Consider the following 20461-nt stretch of genomic DNA (forward strand, 5'->3'; position numbering starts at 1 on the left):
TTTGCAAGAACCGTGTGATGGGCGCGAAAATAGCACTGGGCCAACGCGCGTTTATAATAAAATATACGCCGACAAATGGTTTTTTTTTTTTTTTTTTTTAGGCGTAATACTCGAAAACCGAGCGCGCGTTTCTTCTGGCCAACACCGTTATTACCGTTCGTGTTCATCATGTTTTCCTCCCGACCCGTTGACGAGCGCGCGCGCGCGCATATTATAATTTAGACACACGTACGTAAACGACTATCGGCTGTTAACTCGTTAAAAACCATTACCCGTTTCGTTCGTCGGTTAACGTTGTTTCCCCTCCTCCCTTCCGTAGATCGCGAAACGGGCCGTAACAATGTGATCACGTACGTATTGTGCACACGAACGGGTAAGCCATCACGTGTGCATAATAAACAGATGCGCGCGTTACACTACCCCGCACAGGTGCACGCGCAATGTATACGAGCGCACGGGATTAGAAACGGTTCGTACGAGATCTTGTGACGGCGAACAGGTGGTTGAGCCGTTTAAAAGTCATTATTTCATCCGAAAACGTTGTGCCGACCGACCGCGTAATTGCACTCCGCGACATCGAGTAGGTCGCGGAGATTTCAACGCCCGTAACGCGGACGGTACGCGGTCACCGTTCGACGCGGCGTGTACGTGCGAGGCGTGAAAAACACTAAAAAAAAAAAAAAAAACGATACCCGATTCGTTACCGACGACGGCGTTATTATTGTTTTATCGTTTCTTGCGATCGGTTTACGAATGTGCCGTGGCCGATAGAAATCACATGTTTTCCATGTTACTTCGATGTTTCGAAACAATGAACAATATGTTCGATACTACTGGGGGAATACCTCTGCGCACCCTTCGCGTGCATGGTCGTGTACAAAAAAAATTAGATCGATTGTATGTACACATTTTGTCTTTTAGGCCGAAAAGACAATGCTCGCGGCAATTATACGCGCGTTACGACACTATAATTGCGCGGACCGTGCGGCACGCACGTATTCGACACCGGTGGCTTTGACGCACTCGTCAGATGACAATTGACGACGATCGTTTGCATGGGGTAATTCGACGAGGAGAAAAAAAAAAAAATTAAACATATTATGTTTCGATCACCATCGTTCGCGCTGATGGCTTATTGTTTTCGGGAAAACAGTAGAGAAAAAAATCGATAACGGACGAAACCGGAAACATTTAGAATAAAAAATGCGAAAAAAAACCCACTTGACATTGTGGTATTGATCAGAAAACGATCTGTCGCGAACCGGAAACGTAGAATATTAACGATAGAATGACAAAAAAAAAAAAAAAAAAAAAAAACTCAATCAAAAGAATCACGTTCGAATCCTACCCAATTTCGTAGCAATATAGTTTTTCGATTTCTGGATGGACGATTCGTAAGGAAAAAAAAAACAAAAACCACCAGTATAGATGTACGGGAAGAAAGAAAAAAAAAGGCTGAAACAGCAGTGATTGAACGTAGTGTCGACGAATTCAGTAGTGAGCGAATATATATATATTTATATATATATATATATATATATACACGTATATATATATATAATATACGTATTTATTTCCTAAATGGACAATCAGATGATTTGTGAAGCGGAAACGACTTGACATTAAACGAACCCGATAGACACGTCTCGGACCAGGGTGAATGCACTAGTTTCGCACTGATCGAGTAGTGCGTGTACAGATACGTATCTGTTCTTATTAGACGTGCGCTCGCCGACGTTGGTATCACACACGTAATGTACATAATACACGTCCGTCGACCTTCCGCGCACGCACGTCTAGTCGCACGGTCGACCACCTGAGAACCGTGTACCGGACCAACGGTCACAACCCTTCTTCTTTTCGGTTGCTAACCATTGCGATGCGTTTAAGACTTGTGCGAAATAACGTGTGCGCGGAACTCACGTCTACGGACGGGGCTAGGGTCGGATTTTTTTATTTTTTTTGAACACCCGCAACGGTTTAAACTGTAATTTTTAGCGAATTTTTTTTTTTTTTTTGTCACTCATCGTCAAAGCATTCTAAAGCATAAACTGTAAATATACCCGTCCGTGGTCGATAATCATCGGTATTAGTTGCACATCGTAGATTTTAATTTTTTTTTCTACCTATTTTATTTCGGTATTATATTGTTATGTATATACACAGGTAGTGACTTCAAACAGAATATTTGTGGAACGGTTTTTAATTAAAAAAAAAAAAAAAAATACATTTAACCTGTAAAAATTCACTTATCATTCAGCGAGTATAAGTTTTATTTTTTATCCTCGTCGCCCTACATGGACTTTCACCCGACTGTAAACACACTTAATTAACGAGTCTTGGGCATAATACGACCCGTTTTCATTTTGGTAATAATGTGTTAGAGATGTATTTATATATTTTTCGATCTGAAAACGTGTTGAAATGCACGAGCTACCTGACCATGAGAAATTCATACACGTTTACCTCTAAAACGCGTCAGTCGAACGCTTTGTCATCAAACTATTTTACTGTACCAAAGACAGTTTTCCTACTAGACCATATGGGCACATTTTCGTATAATTTACCGTTACATAGTACACTATGATAGGTGTAATACCTAATATAATATATTTTGCGAGTAATGTGGGACAGGATGTACTTTTTTTTCATGTGTTCACCTTATCGGAAGGATGACGTCTACATTAAAACCATTTAGATGACGGTTTATATTTGAAAAGCATCACGGATTAATATGTGCGCGTGATATTTTTATTTTTCTAAATATTATAAATCATAAGAAACGCGAACGAAATTGATTGATTTTGACCGTCGAACATTATCGGTGAATACGAAAGAATTAACCGTTCGACGGGTAAGTAAAAAAAAAAATAAACCATAATTAAACGATGCTGGCACGAAATGCGAACGAAACGGTACGCAACGGTTTATTAAAAATAATATCAAAATAAACACGTCTTAACACGTATTATCATGATTATCGCATCACGAACGATGACGAGAAGCGAACGTTCGAAACGGCCGTGGGTCTACGCTAGGGGTCGGCAAGTAAATGATATTGGAGTCCTGAGGATTAAAATAATAAAACTATGAGGTCCACTGAAAACCATCTTTTTCAAATCTTTATATTTTAAAAATAGCAGTATGAAGATGAATATAATTATTTGGTTATTACAATTAATTTATATTAAAAATTACAATATTAGGAGTATGAAAATAAAAGTTGACAGGGTCCAGAGTATTGCCTTCCACGATCCGGATCCGGACCGCGGTCAACCAGTTGCCGACCTCTGATCTACGAGTATCGACGTGCGTTATGCTATTGTTACGAGGTGAACGTTTTTCTCGTCGGAACGGGACGACTACAGGGTTTTTTTTTTTTTGAACAATATCACGATTCTTCGGAGACTTCGTGCGGTAAGAACACGACCGAATGCGAGTCCACGAACGTACACACTCGTACGTCGGAAAACGCAGCGAAACGCGATGATATTTCGATTACCGAACGAGCTTACGCATAATCTAATTCGCGTGCCTACACCGAGATTACGGCACACAGGTACTTCGTGCACTCTAGTAAGCAATGTCCGGCTTTCTCTGGGCTACGATGATCATCGGTGCATCTCAACCGTGTGTTCACGCAATTGTAACACACACGCATGTAACGTGCACCCCGACCGTGCGACGTGTTTTTTGCGTAACATCCGACAGTTTTTTAAACGATAAAAAACCATCACAAGTGTATTATATGTGTATGTACATTTTTTACAGTAGGCATTTTATTTGATAGCGTCGAGCGACTTTTGTGCAAAACCCTTTGACGTAAATCATTATGAAAACGTGTACTATTAAATTAAGATTTATTAAGTTTTTCCGTGGTATTCGGACAACGTTTTTATTTCTTCCCTCCGCTCGTGGACTTAAACCTATGAAAACCATGATACCGTTTCAGAAGTACGTTATCCGCAGAAGATACGATTTTAAAAAGAAAAATCGAATACGTCCACACGCTACCCATTAAGCGATCGCTGAACACGAATCGCTTTTGAACGAGAATACCGTTCTTACGTCTCATTTATAACGCACGCAAAAAAATTACACGTGCATATTATTATGTCGCATTTCAGTGGTCATTGTATTTATATTATTTTTCAAGCACATTAGCCCGACTATAACAATACGCAATACGATAACATCCGAATACGAACGGGCTGGACCGTTATTTCCGTTCGAATTGGAAGTTTCGCATAACACGTGATGAAAACACACGGGATGGTGTAACACAGTCGCGACTTTTCGCGTAGACAGCGGCTGTTTGGCCTCTTTCCGTCGCGTTTCGAACGCGATCTACTTGATACCCAAACCGAAACGGTACACATAATACAATAAATGATAAACGATCAATCGGCCGAACCAATAAAGACGTCCTCGGGAGAGGCCATTCAGAAGTGCAATATATATTAACGAAACAATAAGATGTACAATATAGATATGTCTTCGTCGACGACGGTGACGACGACTTCCCCTCCGCGTGCCCCGGTCGGATAAATAAGTGGTGCATCCGTTCCGGAGTAATTACTCACGGAGTCTTGTATACAGATCGACCGTATACAATTTCTGGCGTGAAAAATAGAAAGAAAAAAGAGTAAAATTATATATATCCATAAAATCCTAGAAAGAATAGAAGAAGAAAAAAGGTTTTTCAATTTTATACCTAGGTATATACAACTACGGGTATCTAAATATCGCAATGAGACCTGTATAAAACCGTACGGCGGTAATTTGCGACGGTGCTCGGGACGCGTTATCGTGCATTTATAATGAACACAGTTTACCCATCCATTATCGTAATGATGTCATATTTTACGGTTTATGCCAACAGTCGCGACGTACATAAGTGTGAAACCACTACTACTACTACTACTACTACTACTACTACTACTACTACTACCTACTACTACTGCGGCTACGTGTCGCACGAAAACGGGTTTTACACTTACTTGGAGAGTATCATTATGGCTCTTCGGGGGTTGGTAGATTGTTGCGACGTCCGCGTTGAACGATCGACCGCGGAATCGGCAAAAGCGTTTTCTAACGACCCGTTGTTGTTGGATTTTTTCTCGCTCTCTCGGCCTTTCGAGACTTTTCCAAATGTCTGGCGACAACGACGACGGCTAGAGAGACGGCTGGACAAACCGCAACACTCGAACTGTAGTTCGGTTGCTCTGGGCGATGTCGGACTGCAGCGGACTGTTCTGACTCGGTGGGTTGCCTGGGCACCTGGAGGGACGGGCGAACGCGCGAATTCGACGGACGGAACGACGGACCCGGGAGACTGTACGTGCAAGGGACACTGGGACCAGGTCGGAGAGGGCAACACGTTCGTGCGGTGTGGCTGGTGCCGGTGGACTGATGTCTGGCGGGTTCGCAAGCGCGTCTTCGGGTATGGTGCACGGCCGGGAGGATAGTGGCAGAAGACCGAAGAAGAGCGGTCGGGAAAAACTGGTGTGTGCAAAGTGTTCGGTGGCGGTGGAAGAACGGCGCGAAAGAATGGGCGAACGCGCGTATCGCGTACTACGGTTTTTCCCACTTTTTTTTGGCAAACGCTCCGCTGCGGTCTCGGCCAATGAGCACGCGGGGGCCACCGGGTCTTCGCCGCGCGTTTTCCCGCACCGTTCGGTGGGGGCACTGCTGTGCACGCGCCGCTGCTGCTGTTGCTGCTGCTGCAACATCACGTCTCGGGTCGCAGTTTTTTTTTTTTTTTTAATTCTTTCCCATTTCCATTTCCTAAGCCTTCCGCTTGTTCTCCTGTTCCTGTTCCCTCCTCTCACTGTCTCTCCGGCTCTCCGCGGAGTTTTCGCACGCGTCGTTTAATCACGTCGACCGTCGGCTCTTATCGGAATCGTCGAACACGGCCAGGGCGAAACGTTAAGCGATCGAACGGGAGCAGGGCGAGAGGAAAACAAAAATTTAAAAGAAAAAATACACGTTGCGCTCGCGTGTACGTTCGATATCACTTAATTTCGCCCATACTTCGCCCACTCGCATAGCGCACGGATGCCTTACGAAGACCGCGGCCGAGTTCCATCGGAGGCCGGAGGCGTTGCAACGTAGGAACAATGTGTGTTTAGCGCCGGGATTCGCCGCCCGTTCTATCCTGACCGTCGATTCTTGAATCTCGTCAAGAAAATCTCGCGTTATACGTTTTCACACGACATCTGAAACACCTGTTCTTGAACCACTCGCGACGTCACATCGTAGGACGACATTTTTTGTCGTATACCAAATGTTTTTTCACCAAGTTGATGGTCACTAATGTCGACCATACCTAAATCGTGATTAATGCTCGTTATAAAAACGCTGGTTCCCCTACCTGGTTTGTGGTCGACCCGTTACCCATTTTAATGAGGGTTAGACGTTGAATACTACGTCAGTTATAGGCGGTTTGCGGACAATAGTCGGTTTTCGATTGATAAAGTTCATCATGGAAGATAATCAAAAAATGTACCGCGTCGTTTTTGTGTTCACGTCCACGTAATGTCTTTGATATATTTCTTGTAGACGAATTCCGTAAACGGGATTCTGCCTTGTTGTCAGGAAAACTGACGTTCACACTCGAAATATACAGTTTAGAATCAAAAATCTATCGAATAGAAGATAATATAAATAAGAAAATTAAACAGGTGTAATACAGTTGCTTAAAATAATTTTGATTAAAAGAATTATTTTATAAAACTTAATATGTACATCAGTAGTAACTTTAATGAGCGGTAATCTTTTCTGTTAACATAAACATACTTTGGTACAACTGTATTTTGATTTCTAGAAGGTACAATGAAATATGTGTGTGTGCAATTAATACAACCTAAAACTCCCAAAAATTAATTATTTTAAAAAAAAACTATAAAAAAAAATGGTTTTTTGTATAGTTGGTTTTTTCTTTATTTCTGTTTGTTAATCTTCAGTTATGGGGCAATTGAGTACAGACTTGTACAACTATTTACAAATTTTACATAATAATTAAAATTATAAAAATCCTTCATTTGACAGTCACGACAAATGTATACTAAATTGATAACTGTTTTAGTTTTAGGAGTTATTGTATAGTATGTATTACTCATTCCTAATTTCCGTTGTTTCTTGCATATTACAGGGGAACTCAATTAATATTCCCGGTTGGTTCAATGCCTCAACCACACATGGCTCTAGAAACTTTAAGTTGGGGTACGGCCATATATCTATTATTACCAATTGATGTTTGATAACATCCAGTAGCAAAAAAGCGTTGTGCTAAATATACCTGCGTCCGTTATTATATATTTAACTTACACCTATTATTTAGATAAATAGATATTTTATTTATTACCTTTTCGAAGATTGTTAATAGAAGACCTTCTCTCTTGTTCAATCTGTATAGTGTAACCAAAGCTATTAGTTGTCGAACAAATATTTGGTCAATCGATAATTTATCAAAAACAATCGATCACATAGTGTAAATAGATCATACCTAACTGAAAACTTATTTCTTGGGTTATTTGCAGCCAATTCATGAACACCGATCGTGTTAAAGGTATATATAGCCGCGAGGGAATTAAAATCGTGTTGCTAAAAATGTACACACTAGTGCTTATAAATTAAATATAATAATTAAAAATCATAAAAAAAAAAAAAAACTTTCTAATAAAAAAATTGATTACAAAATCGTTTGGGATTCGAGAACACATAAAATTGAATTTTACATGACAAACTTAATTTCTCGTATCAAACAATGCGTATACGCAGTTCAAGAGTCGACCCCCTGCGGACGACATCGTGCACGTATCGGATGGTCGAGCGGCCGTTTAATGTACCTCGACGGTGAAAGGCTCTGAGAAAACGGAAATAATAACCGACTGTACTGCTGTTGGCATTTTGTCAACCCCAAAGACTTAGATGTTCGGACAACCATTGAAGTCCCTTATCGGTCTTGTACAGTCATGTACATAATCGGTTGACATAGGTTAGGCGTCGACCACGAAACAAAAGCCGCGTTTGGTCAACGACTTGTTCCGTATGAATATAGAACAACACGCATTTTATACGTGTGACAGTTTTAGACAGGCAACGTAATAACTTTGTTGGCCTTGCGAATAATAAAACGATCGATGAAAGATATTTATTTACTTAGCAATAATAATTTTTTACCAACTCGTCGTATACATATCATGCAGCAACTTATCAAGTTTACATCAAAAGGAAAAACCCCGATCGTTAAATATTTAAAACGAAACATTACATTATTAGATAGTGTAGAAGAAACGTGGAAAATAGTTCTGTTGAATCGAGTTTAGTTCAAATAAAAACTAAAAGCTTACCATCGCTATAAGAACTGGTAGCAACTACAAGTTTTAAGACGGGTGCAATAATCATGGCTACTACATTGATACTTGTAAAATATAAATAACAGAGCGTAGTATTAAAATTATTTACAACTGAAATTAATTTTCCTAACACTTAAGTGAAAACTTAAAACATATCTCTTACCAAAGGTGTTGGATTATCATAAAATATAGTAGTGAACTAAACCAAGAAATCATGTTTAAAGATGAAATGTATGATTAAAATTTACCTACAACTCACGTAATATACATGCAACCAACTGTATATCATAATACAAATTAAAATATTCTTTGAAGTGGGAGGTTTTCAACCGAGGGAAAATTAAGACTGTCAGTAAAAAGTTCTCGGGAGAGGTACGGAGACACAAAAAGATTAATGCCTTCAAAAAAACGGCAAAATGGTAATAATTTAAAACAAAAGGGGTTTGTTTTTTTTTTTGTATTATTGTTATAGAGCCTTTGATCATTCCTGAGATTTAACAATTAAACTGTCTCTATTTTAGCATTCCATTGCGTAAATGAAAATGCTTTTTCCGTACTAAAGAATTTAATCGTAATGTTTCTACTTTCTGGAAAAAAATAAAATTTATTTTTGTAAAATATGAAAACGCAGAATATTAAAGATAAAAGTAACTATAGAATAATAAGTACAATATCCGATGAATAGGCAAAAAATGGAAAATCGTAACTGAAATTTGGGATTAAAGGGACAAAATATATATGATTTTCTCCCAAAATTGTTACGCAAATTATTATTTATTTTTTAAATAAAACTTATTTCGTTTAAATAATTCGTTTAAAATTGTGTTATCAGAAAAGGTATATTAATATTTTTCAGTCAAATTTGAGTTTAAAAAATTGTTTCTTAAAAATAATATTAGTATTCTAAAAAATATAATACCTATCTCTAAATCAAATCAATTAATGACAGAATGGTTCGCAATTTCAGAACATTTTATAACTCATCATTTAACTCGACTAGATATTCATCGGAGTCAATTTTAACCACAAAAATGTTTAAAAATCATAAAGATAGAAATTGTAAAATTAAATGTTCAACGGTCTTAATACTATTATTATAAAAATAATTTTATAAAGAGATAAAATTTCATCGTTCATATTTGAAAAAATATATATTCCCCCATCATATACACTTAAATGGATGAAAGTGGAAAATCAAATTATAGGTTTGGACATACCAACGTAAACCTGTGTATAGAACTGGAGCATTACATTTCAATCAATCTGCAATCTTGCACAAGAATACTTGGTAAATTCTCAACGCAGTAGATAAATATAATAAAACTTGAAAATATTTAAATCAGCAAAATGATACTAATTTATAATTTAAAAACATTATGAATAGTATAAAACTGATTTTGTTTTTTCTTAATTTCTGAATTTTTAATTTATGTTAACAAATCGTTTGATGCGGTCACCTCCATCACACAATTTTATTATAGAACTCGGTAATCTAAGGTATTCAAAAAACGCAAAATATATAAAATATAGAAAAACACGTAGATACGATTTCATATTTGTTGTGGGCCACCATTTGTTACGTAGACCTAACGATGTGGTTTTGTCATCTATACCGTTCGGTTCATGCGCCAGTTATTGTTCGGACACCGTATAAAATTCCAATCAGGTCATCGGAAATGTATACATGTTCGTTAAAAGTACGTTCGATGAACAACCGTCTTCACGATCGTCATTTAAATATTTCATCGAATTCATCAGTAATCCCTCATTTAACGTAAACCCGGCACTTAGCATGTGCTGCTTACACGCGTTAGATTCAAACAATTACACGTTAAAATGATATTTTTACAAACGTGTTGACTATAACTATAATTTACTGCGAGCGTAGAGTTCAAACAAGTTTTTCGAATATTCTAGTTTTTAAAATAAATTATTATTATTATTATTATTATTCAAATTAATTTTAATATACATGTTTTACAGCGAGAAGAAATATATACTTTCGATAAACTCTTGTTCCGCCGCTATACACTTTATATATAAAATGTACGATTTTAACACAATATAAAAATAAAAAATTAAAATGTGTTTAATACAATAGTTATAACATTATATAACACGCATGAATGATAAAATGAATTCGTAAGTGTTCACGGTAAAAAAATTTTTTTTTAGTTATGCGAAGCAAATTGAATTTTTTTTTTATTGATATTTTCTTAACTTCGTAAAAAATATTGATAATTTTCCATACAACTTACTGTAAAACACCATGTGTGTGAACATTATAAGCGAAAAAGTCTCATGTGCTACATGATACTCGAAGAGGATTGTTACCCTATTTCAATACTTTGACGTACTTCACAAAAACTAAAAAACAAATATAAATCAATTAATAAATTAATATTTCTCAATGATAGTATTTTCAAAATAATTTTAAAAATAATTGGTTCTTTATGTGTACATATTATTCTAGTTTTAAGGTTCTAACTTTAATATTTTTTTTTATAAAATACATAAGTATACCCTTCTATAGTGAGTACGCAAAATAGTTCTTGAAAGTAACAAATATTCAGGATTGATTAACATTTTTACACATTAGTCTAAATAAATATTACATTTTAAAATTGAGAAAACTGACCAAAAATATAGCTAGTATGTTTAACCATTTTGATGTTTCTTTCATCATAATATTTCGTCGAAAATTATGGTACTTAATATTTTATTAATGAGCTATGTATATACTTTTTTATTCATATTAATTACCTTTACAGTCGATAATTTAAATAAAAATAAATATTAAACTTATACGTTATTAGTTGTGCATAATTTTATATATTTAAACGCATTATCATCGTAAAGATTAAGATTTATTTATAATATTGTACTGTAGTAGTAATGGTGTTTTTTATTCATAATATACGACTACCATCTATTGCAGCTAGGTAATCTTACTTTGATTTTTAATTTTATATCCTGATTGAAACAAGGAATGGTTTACTATGATGTGTTTTATTATGTGTCATACACAATTTTGATCAGAAGCATTGATTCGACTACCAAAATCGTAAAAGATTTTTGATAGGAATTGTTGTCTAGTTGATATATTGAATGGAGTCATTTTACGAATTTCCTAATAGTATTTTTTTAATAATTGTGAAACAATGACGAATTGTTATGAAAAACCGGCAATATGTACGGTACATAGGTTTTCAATAAAATCGATGTTTTGTTTTCACCGTAACACAAAATATAATATTCATGAAGACTTGAAATATATTGCTTATAATCAGGGCTCGGAAGTTATAACACTAACAATTTTACTTTTTAGCTCTTAAATAAGCACTTAAAAACTTTAAAATATGCGCTATAAATAACACGAAAAATCAAAAAAATATGCATTTAACTTGAAAAAAATCTAATTTTACAAATTGTTGGGCTCATTTAACACAGTCTGGACTGATTGAATTATAAATTGTTAAAAAAAATGTTAAATTACTTAAATATATTTGTAAAAATGTTCTTATTATTAAATTATTTTTTATATTTACCTTGGAAATTAACCTAGATAATTAAAATTATTGATAATTTAATGCAATGATACAATAAGAGAATAAAAACTAACTATTAATACATCAAATTGTCGATGAAAACATAAAATAATATTTAATGAGGTCTATTTATTTTCAATAATTAAAATATTTTTAAAAACATAACTAAGTAAATACAATTATTATCAAAAAAATGTTATTATTTGCTACATGTGAAAATATACCTGAAAATAGCACTATAAACCCTAAATTAGCAAAATAGCAATAAAACCCGTAAATATGCAAAAAATCGCAAAATTAAATATTGTATATGATATCTGAGTAGTGAGAAACATATTTTTATCTTACTTTGGATGTTCTAGGATGAACCAAGAAAAATATGCATTTGCTAGAACTTCCGAGTCCTACTTATAACATTAGTTTCTATTGATTAAACATCAATTATGTATTTTTAAGCTGTTTGTTATCCATATTTTAGTCGAAGAAAAAACTTATAATAAATCACGATTTCCATCATAGTTTTAAAGCGTGTATCAAAAGTAATTGTAGTGCGATAAACCTTATTTTCGGATCAGAGAGGTATTACTTAGTGGTAAATGATGTATTACTAACAGTGCCGAATTTACATTTTTGGGAGTTCGGGACAAGCAATAATTAAAAATTCATGCTTCATATAATAATCAGAGTATATTATATTAAACGAATCTTTAAGCGTTTGTAGAAAATACATTTCACTTATGTACATTTTATTAATGATTATATCAAAAAAAAATAAGTAGTGCATTTAGTTGTATGTAGTTATCTTGTTTTAATTTTCTATTTTTCTTTTACTTTATACAAATTTTAAAATATCGCTACCAAAGCTATTTTAAACATATCATTCGATATGTAATTTAAATATTATATTCAATTTGTTGTAAAACTTATTTAATTAAAATACTACATATTTTTTATTTTTCAAAAATTAATTATTTTTTACAACTTTTGGTGGCCCGGGGGATAGGTGCCTTTAATGTCCCCCTTAAATATGAACCTGATTAATAATCATCCCTAAGTCCGATTTTTTAAAAATGTATTGAATAATATCGGCGCATATTTTCCACCCAAATTTTTTTTTTCGTTTAAATCGGTACAAAAAACGAACATAAATCGTCAATTAAGGTTTCGTCATTTCGGCGACGACGTAGTGCCTTTACCCCGCCGCTTTGGTCTCCTGACGTGAAACAATAATTTAAACACTGATGTACAATAAACTCTCATTATAACGTTCCAGACGTGTTCGGTAGGTACGGTATATGTATAGGTATAGGCAGAGGTGGAACTAGTAATTTTTACGCCCGAGGAAAACGTTAAGATTACGCTCCATCATAGACCAACAATCAAATACACTTGGCTATGATTGTTTTCTAATAATCTACAAACAATCATTCTCATTGAGTTTTGAACCTAATATCAGTAGTGCTTAACAAAATTAAAAACATCAAACCCGGTGTTAATAATTTCAAAAATTACACTCTCTAAAATTTTACGCCGGAGGATGTATCCCCGTCTTCCGCCCTCTAGTTCCACCAGTGTCGTATCCAGGATGGATAGAGGATTATTACCCCCCACCCGAAAATGTTTCAATGGTTAATAAATTTAATGATCGATCGACACAACGCCCAGCGGTCCCCATTACTTCCGAGCTATCGTATAGTATATACTACGTATAAAACTAACCAGTAATTATTAGCGTTACCCCGCTCCTGCTAACCCGAATTACAGTAATAATATGATACAGAATACAGTTAATACAATAATAAAACCGATTACTGGTTTTTTTCTAATTTTTTCTAATCCCCCCCCCCCCCCCCAAAAAAAAAAAATTCTGGATAGGACACTGAGTTCCGCCCCTGGGTATAGGTATGGTTGTTTACGTTACCGGACACGAATGATTAATGATTTTAGCCAAACCGGGCCGAACCTAATCGTACGTTCACTGCCCACGAGTACGTACAGCGTAACACCAAACGTTCGGGTACCGTTGAAGTGGAGTACCATCGTGTGTGCACACTACAGTACTTGCGCATTGTTTGCGTTTCGCGATCGGTTTATTTGTATTGTGTTGTTCGCCGTCCAACTAATAATCATTTTACTCAATTGGTCTCGTACGCGAACGACACTGTTCTGTCGTTTTATATTTTAACCCTATTCCGTTCGCTCGTCGATATATCATTATACGCCGGTCAGAATATTCCGCCGGTATTGCGACAGCTCCGTCGTAAGGACGATTTCGAAGTTTTTAACAAGCACACGTCCGTACGCTACTGTTCACTATACATTGTCTTTTCGGAATCGCCACCGCGCTTGCACACGATCACCTCTCATTTACAGAACACTGATTTCGACCGATCTCGTTTGTCGCAGAAATAACCGAAAGCTCGGATTCGTTCACACCGCGTTATACGCAATATATTGACAGACAACTGGCGTTTTCCCGGACATATCGTCCGCGCACTAAAATTTGGAACTTTACACTTTTCCCAGAAAAAAAAAATTTCGGTTAAGGCAAGCTTAATATTAATCTATTATCCACTTGTCGTAAAAATATTGATATATCTAAATTAGTTAATGGAAAAATAAATTATTTCCCTTTCCTTCTTTTAGAACGTATTTATTTTAATATACTTAAATACAACTTACGAGGGAATTTTAATTTTTCCCTATATGTATATATATGTTCAAATATAAATTAACAAAAATAAAAGTTTTATGAACTTTTCCATCAGCCTGGATGTATTGTGTTATAAATAGCATCAAATTATATGATAAAATAAGGAAACCTAAAGATTATGTGATTTGTACTAATTATACGTAATACAATATAGTTTGTGTTCGAAAACATTAAAGAATACTGATTGATGAAGATTTGAAGTCGATGGACAAAAAAAGGGGGGGGGGGGTAACTTCACACACGTGTTACGGTATACTTTTGAAAATTCGAAGCTTACATTTTATTCCATGGGCCCAACAAAAAATACGAACATAGACGTAGTAAAATGGGTATTCGGTTGCGTCTTACTAATTTTCTTTGTACATATTTAATCTTGAAAATATTTAAATAAATATTCAATACTTGATTATGATACATTGTACTTTGTGTTAATCCATTTCGAACATTATTGCGTATACTCGTTTTTTACAATCTTAAATGATCAGACTGAAGACGAACTGCAGGTTCGTTGAGTATAATTTTTTATAACCAATTATGTCGTACGGATCGTTCGCTTGTTGTTAACACCACATGACTAATGATCACCGGTCAGTATAGTGAGTCAATTATAAGTATGAAACAAATATAAAATAACACAATATGAATCAAATAATATTATATTACATAAAATATCGAAAAAATTAAGGAAAGCATTAAAAAAATTGCACTAAAAATTCGAATTTTTTCATAAAAAATAAAAAAATTACCAACGCAATTTTATAAAACTATAAAATGTTATAAAATTGCAGACAATATTCTAGTATTTACGCGAAATAATTTAAAATATTATAACAGATTCTCTTAATAACAAGAAACATAATAATTATGAAATTAAATTGAAAATATGATTTAAAAGGCAAAATATATATAAAAAAAAAAAATTGAGCAAAGCAATAATTTGTTACACCTATAATTTTATTGCAGAGTAAAATACCTGCAGTCTATACGTCACAAACTGGAGTCACAATGATTTTAAAGATTTTTTTTAGTTTCTAGTCGGACATCGTTTCGGCTGGTAGTCAAACAGCTATGAACGTTTTAAGCGACACCGATTTCGTTTGAATTTCACCGAGAATTCCTCGACAAACGCATTCAAATATGAACGGACTACAACGACGGTTCTGTGAAATCGGCCATTTCGGTTGTTTGCTACCGGTCTCATTATAATATTGTTCTCGCGTATTGACTTGTGTTTCGCCGACGGCTGTGGGATAGGGTTCGGCAATGGCATACAGATATTAAAACCCGACCATCGCGGGACGATATTTTATTACTATTATTATTAGCATTTCGAAATTAATGCGAACCGTCGGGATGCGAAGGGTACAAAATGAATATTATTCAAACGAGTTCTATTCCACATCGGTATTTTTACCGAAAAGCTTTTCTACTGAACTCTCGGCGTAAATTATTAAACGCAGCACATCAAAGACGAGACCGAGGGCAGAGAGTTATTCCGACGGTCGGCCAGCAAGAACGTCCGGACGGTTTTTCATTCGAATTCATTAACTTGGTTTAGAACACGGATGACCAACCGGGTCTTGGAAAAGGTCGATGCAATTTTATATTTGTACGGCGGATGACGTCAACGTCCGTTGCGGATGTCATAAAAATTATACTTGGCCGAACAACCGTACCGAATAACCGTACGTTTCGTTTAAGCTCACTTTGGCATACGATATATTACGACGAGAGAACGACCGTTTTTCGTCGAAAATATTATTGGCGTTTACATCAAAAGGTACGCGCAGGAAAAATAAAGGGACATGTGTACGCTCCTCTAATATTATTTGATATTATTTTCTACTCTCCGCGTAAAACGTGTGTAACCTATCCGTCTGAACATGAATCAACTATGAAGTGATAACACAATATCGTAACATCGGTATCCGTAATATTCGCCGAATGTAGACGATTCCACGACGAAAGTGACGGAAATGATTTAATTGAAACAGGAGATGCATTTTATCGTGGGTTCATTGGGCGTGCAAGGTAACCTTATTGATATTTCACGGTAATAACAATTATTATGCCGGAGTGTTTCTATCGGAATGATGCGAATTCAGAACGTATATTAGCAATTCGACTTAATTGTGTTCAAATATTCACCGATAGGATATGATAGGTATGCTTTTCTCCTCATCTTATTGCGAAATCATGAGCCCATATAATATATATATGAATACAATGGTCATGAAAATTATTATAGCTCGACGGTATTATCAAATCGAAGTATCTAAATTAAATGATTTGTAACGATTTGATTTGAAAAATAGTACAACGCAATGAAATACGATTAATCCAACGTCATACGTACTTATATTTTTGTTGTAGATGATGAAACGCAAGAGTAATATATAACGTTATAACCAAGGCTCATAACTTATAGCATTTACATATTTTACATTATTATTATAATTTATTTATTTTTTTTTTTTTTTTTTTGAGAGGTCCTAGAAATACCTATGTGAGCTATAAATTTGTTTTAGATAACTAAGAAGTAAAATACAAAATTTTATGTTGCATAATTTTGCAACAAATTTCAAAGTATAAGTGCTATTTTGCTTTTTTTCTATTTTTCAGACTTAATTTTGCATATTTAGAAAATTGTTACTTGCTATTTTGCTTTTTCAGTTCTGTAGCGTATAAAACGTTTTTCCTTATTAATAACAAGTAATTATAGTAGTATTAATTTTTATACTTGTAATTAATTCATGTTAATTAACTAATTCATCTTATTTTTGTTTAAATTATATATTTATTTGTATCATATAGCGTTGCAACAGAATTTTAATAATAAAAGTTTAATTTTTTTCTTTTTTTTTATACGTGATACGTTTTTTTTTAATAATAAGTGAAAATTGTTTATTTTTCATTTTATATTTATTTTTGCATATTTTTGTATTTTTAGTACATATTCAAGCGCTTATATGAATATTTTTAAGAGCATATTGTAGAACTTATAATTACTTTTTTAGAGCTATAAGTTATGAGCCCTGGTTATAACGCTTCAACTCGCAAGTGTATCGACAAACAACCGGTAGCTGTAATAATCGTTTGACCATTTTTTACTTCCTTTGTCCAACGGCCGAGTCGAATCGTAATGACTTGAATATTAACAACTCAAACGCCGATTTGACGATCGCACCCCGCACACCGAATGTTGGACGGAGACGTGAAATATAAAACATACACGCGACGCGTGTGCGTAAGATATACGAAAAAAAAATCAAACGGCGACACGGGCGGGGGAAAAAAATTGCAATTTTTTCACGCGGATATTGCACGACATGCTGCGACGGTGGTACAAAAAACAAAAAAATAAATAAATAAAAAACGATCACGATTGCAAAACACGGTGGACCGTCGATCGAGAAAACGGTGAAACGTTCGGAAAACGAAAAACTCGTCCTGTCCGTGAGTGTACATCGTACGCGTTATGAGCGCGCGAGTTACGGCCGCGAGAGTTACACCGCGTAACGATTTATTATGTAGTTAACGGTGATGCGCGTTAGGTAAGCGGACGGTGTTACGGTTGCAATAATTACGACGGTTGTTAAAGGTCGTTATGCAACGCGCGGTCGCCAACTCGCGGCGGACTGCGCTCGTAAACGGTTCCCTGGGACGCGCGTTACACGAACACGCGTTTCAAGACGTTTAAGGCGTTCAAGACGGTTATTGCGCTCTTGGGAGCACGGTCACGCCGGACGCTTTCCGGACGAAACCGTAGACGGCACTTGGCTCTTATTTGCCGGAGGGGCAAAAATGAATCACAATTTACTGACCAATTTGAAAGTTTACTCACGTTCAACTTATGAACATATTATACATTTTTACTTACTTTGTGTACGATAAGTATATCAATTAATATCAATGTAATATGTTATATAAGTGTAACGTGGTCGATGTTGACTAGTTATATATATATATATTTATACGAGTATATGATAATCAGGGAAGGTTTCTAATCCTTTTGAACGTATTATACCGTAGCTAGGGAGCATAAAAGGAAAGATCTTAATATTATAGATAAATGTAGATCGATTTAGTTTAGTTATTAATATTCAATATACGTGTTTGAATACGACTTACGGACTAAGGACTTCTACATAAAAAACAATACGGAGTGCAACTACATTGGACGGACGTCGTGGCCGAACACCTTGTCTTACATGTTTTGCATAGCCGTTGGATTTACAACAGTAATATATATATGCCCTAGTTGGAACGTATTGTCTACTCAGCAATATCCATATTATATGAGTAGACTAATATGTAATAATCGTTAAAAAAGTATTGATTAAATGTACTGTATTGTATATTTAATCAACGTACATTAATGCATTAGTTTATATTAATTTATGATAATGTTGATAATATTGATACTATTGATCTGACTTAACATGGGGAATAATTTTCTTATATAATTGTACAAACGTAATTTTAACATACATTTTTTTTAAAAAAATTAAAATTTTTTTTAATAATGTTTAACTTAGGAGGGGGGCAAAATGATAAGTTTGCCCTCTTGATATTTTTTCTGGAGGGTCAACTGCCCCTTCGTGCTATCCCCCCCCCAAATGCCGTCTATGGACGAAACGATTTGTACGACGCACGACCGTTTTGATCTGGGAGTGGTGTGCGAATTGTTAAAATCTTACGAAACGTATTTCTAACTTTTTATGTTTTCGTACCGTAAGGGGAGAAAAAAAAAATTATTTAGAATGTAAATAATAAAACCGCAAGACCGACAGTGTTGCGTGGTCCGAATTCGTTGAACCGGTCTAACGCTTATGGAAATGATTTACTTAAATCGAACGTCGATAAATATGTCCTACCGAAACTTACTTTTCTTTTCCACATATCTGTTACCTGCGATACCTGCATCGTTCTGATTGGATTCCGCACCAAGTTTGACGTGCCATAACACGGTATGGGTACTCGCGATGAATCGTTCATATAATATAATCGTTTTCGCAATTATTGGCATTCGAATTCCTGATAACAACAAACGTGTACGGACTACATATGCGAAAATTATATTTATACTGCGGGCTGTGTGTACTTGATAAAACGTAGAACCTAACCAAGAACGCCCGCGGAAATTAGGCAGGGGAGGGCAAAACAAATTACGAATAAATATTAGCCACTGCGTTCACACAAATCAACTTATCATTTTTTAAACCAGATGAAAAATATCAGGGGGCAATGATCCGCAATGTCCTTCCCCCTCTGGGCGTCCTTGAATATATTATGTTTTACAATATTATTTTCGATCACTTTTCGAATTTATGACTCTTATCGTGTGTAAGTACTGAATATTTCCACGCCAGTCACTAATTGATTTTCGTCTTTCGAAACCACATGTCCAAAAATAAAAGAATTATCAATGCGTACATTTACCCTTTTTGGTTCTACTTATCTATGCGAACAAACGTTCCCCACGTGAACTACCCAAATCATTTAGAAATATCTCGTTTGACATTTCTTATAAAAATTAGTGTTACACATTTTAATTCAAACATTGAAAAATTGATTAAAGAATATTACAAGCCCGAATTTCACACTAATTTATTTTCATTAAATATTCTAAAATTAAATATATATTTTTAATACAATTTGATTTAATTAATCATTTTTAAAAATGTTATTAATATAACATTTTGTTTTTTAAATTAGAATTTTTATTTTATTTTTATTTATCCTATAGAAATTTCTGATTTTATAAAATGGTCATGGACCACGTATTGGGCACGTCTGATATGTAGTATATCAAGTACATCGTATGTCCATCCAATCGA

General features: G+C 35.0%; 1 protein-coding gene and 1 pseudogene across 1 annotated transcript in view; both read right to left on the reverse strand.

Annotated features, from left to right (window-relative positions):
- The window catches only part of LOC112679208, a 51173-nt gene extending 45642 nt beyond the window's left edge, over positions 1–5531 (reverse strand). The window contains exon 1 of the mRNA XM_025548913.1: positions 5001–5531. Within this exon, the coding sequence (XP_025404698.1) occupies positions 5001–5014 (14 nt within the window). The 5' untranslated portion in view covers positions 5015–5531. The remainder of the gene's footprint in view (positions 1–5000) is intronic.
- An 899-nt stretch (positions 5532–6430) lies between these two features.
- On the reverse strand, positions 6431–11478 carry LOC112679226 (annotated as a pseudogene).
- Positions 11479–20461: the final 8983 nt, after the last annotated feature.

This window comes from Sipha flava, unplaced genomic scaffold, assembly GCF_003268045.1.
Source record: "Sipha flava isolate LNK unplaced genomic scaffold, YSA_version1 132_pilon_pilon, whole genome shotgun sequence".
NCBI lineage: Eukaryota > Metazoa > Arthropoda > Insecta > Hemiptera > Aphididae > Sipha > Sipha flava.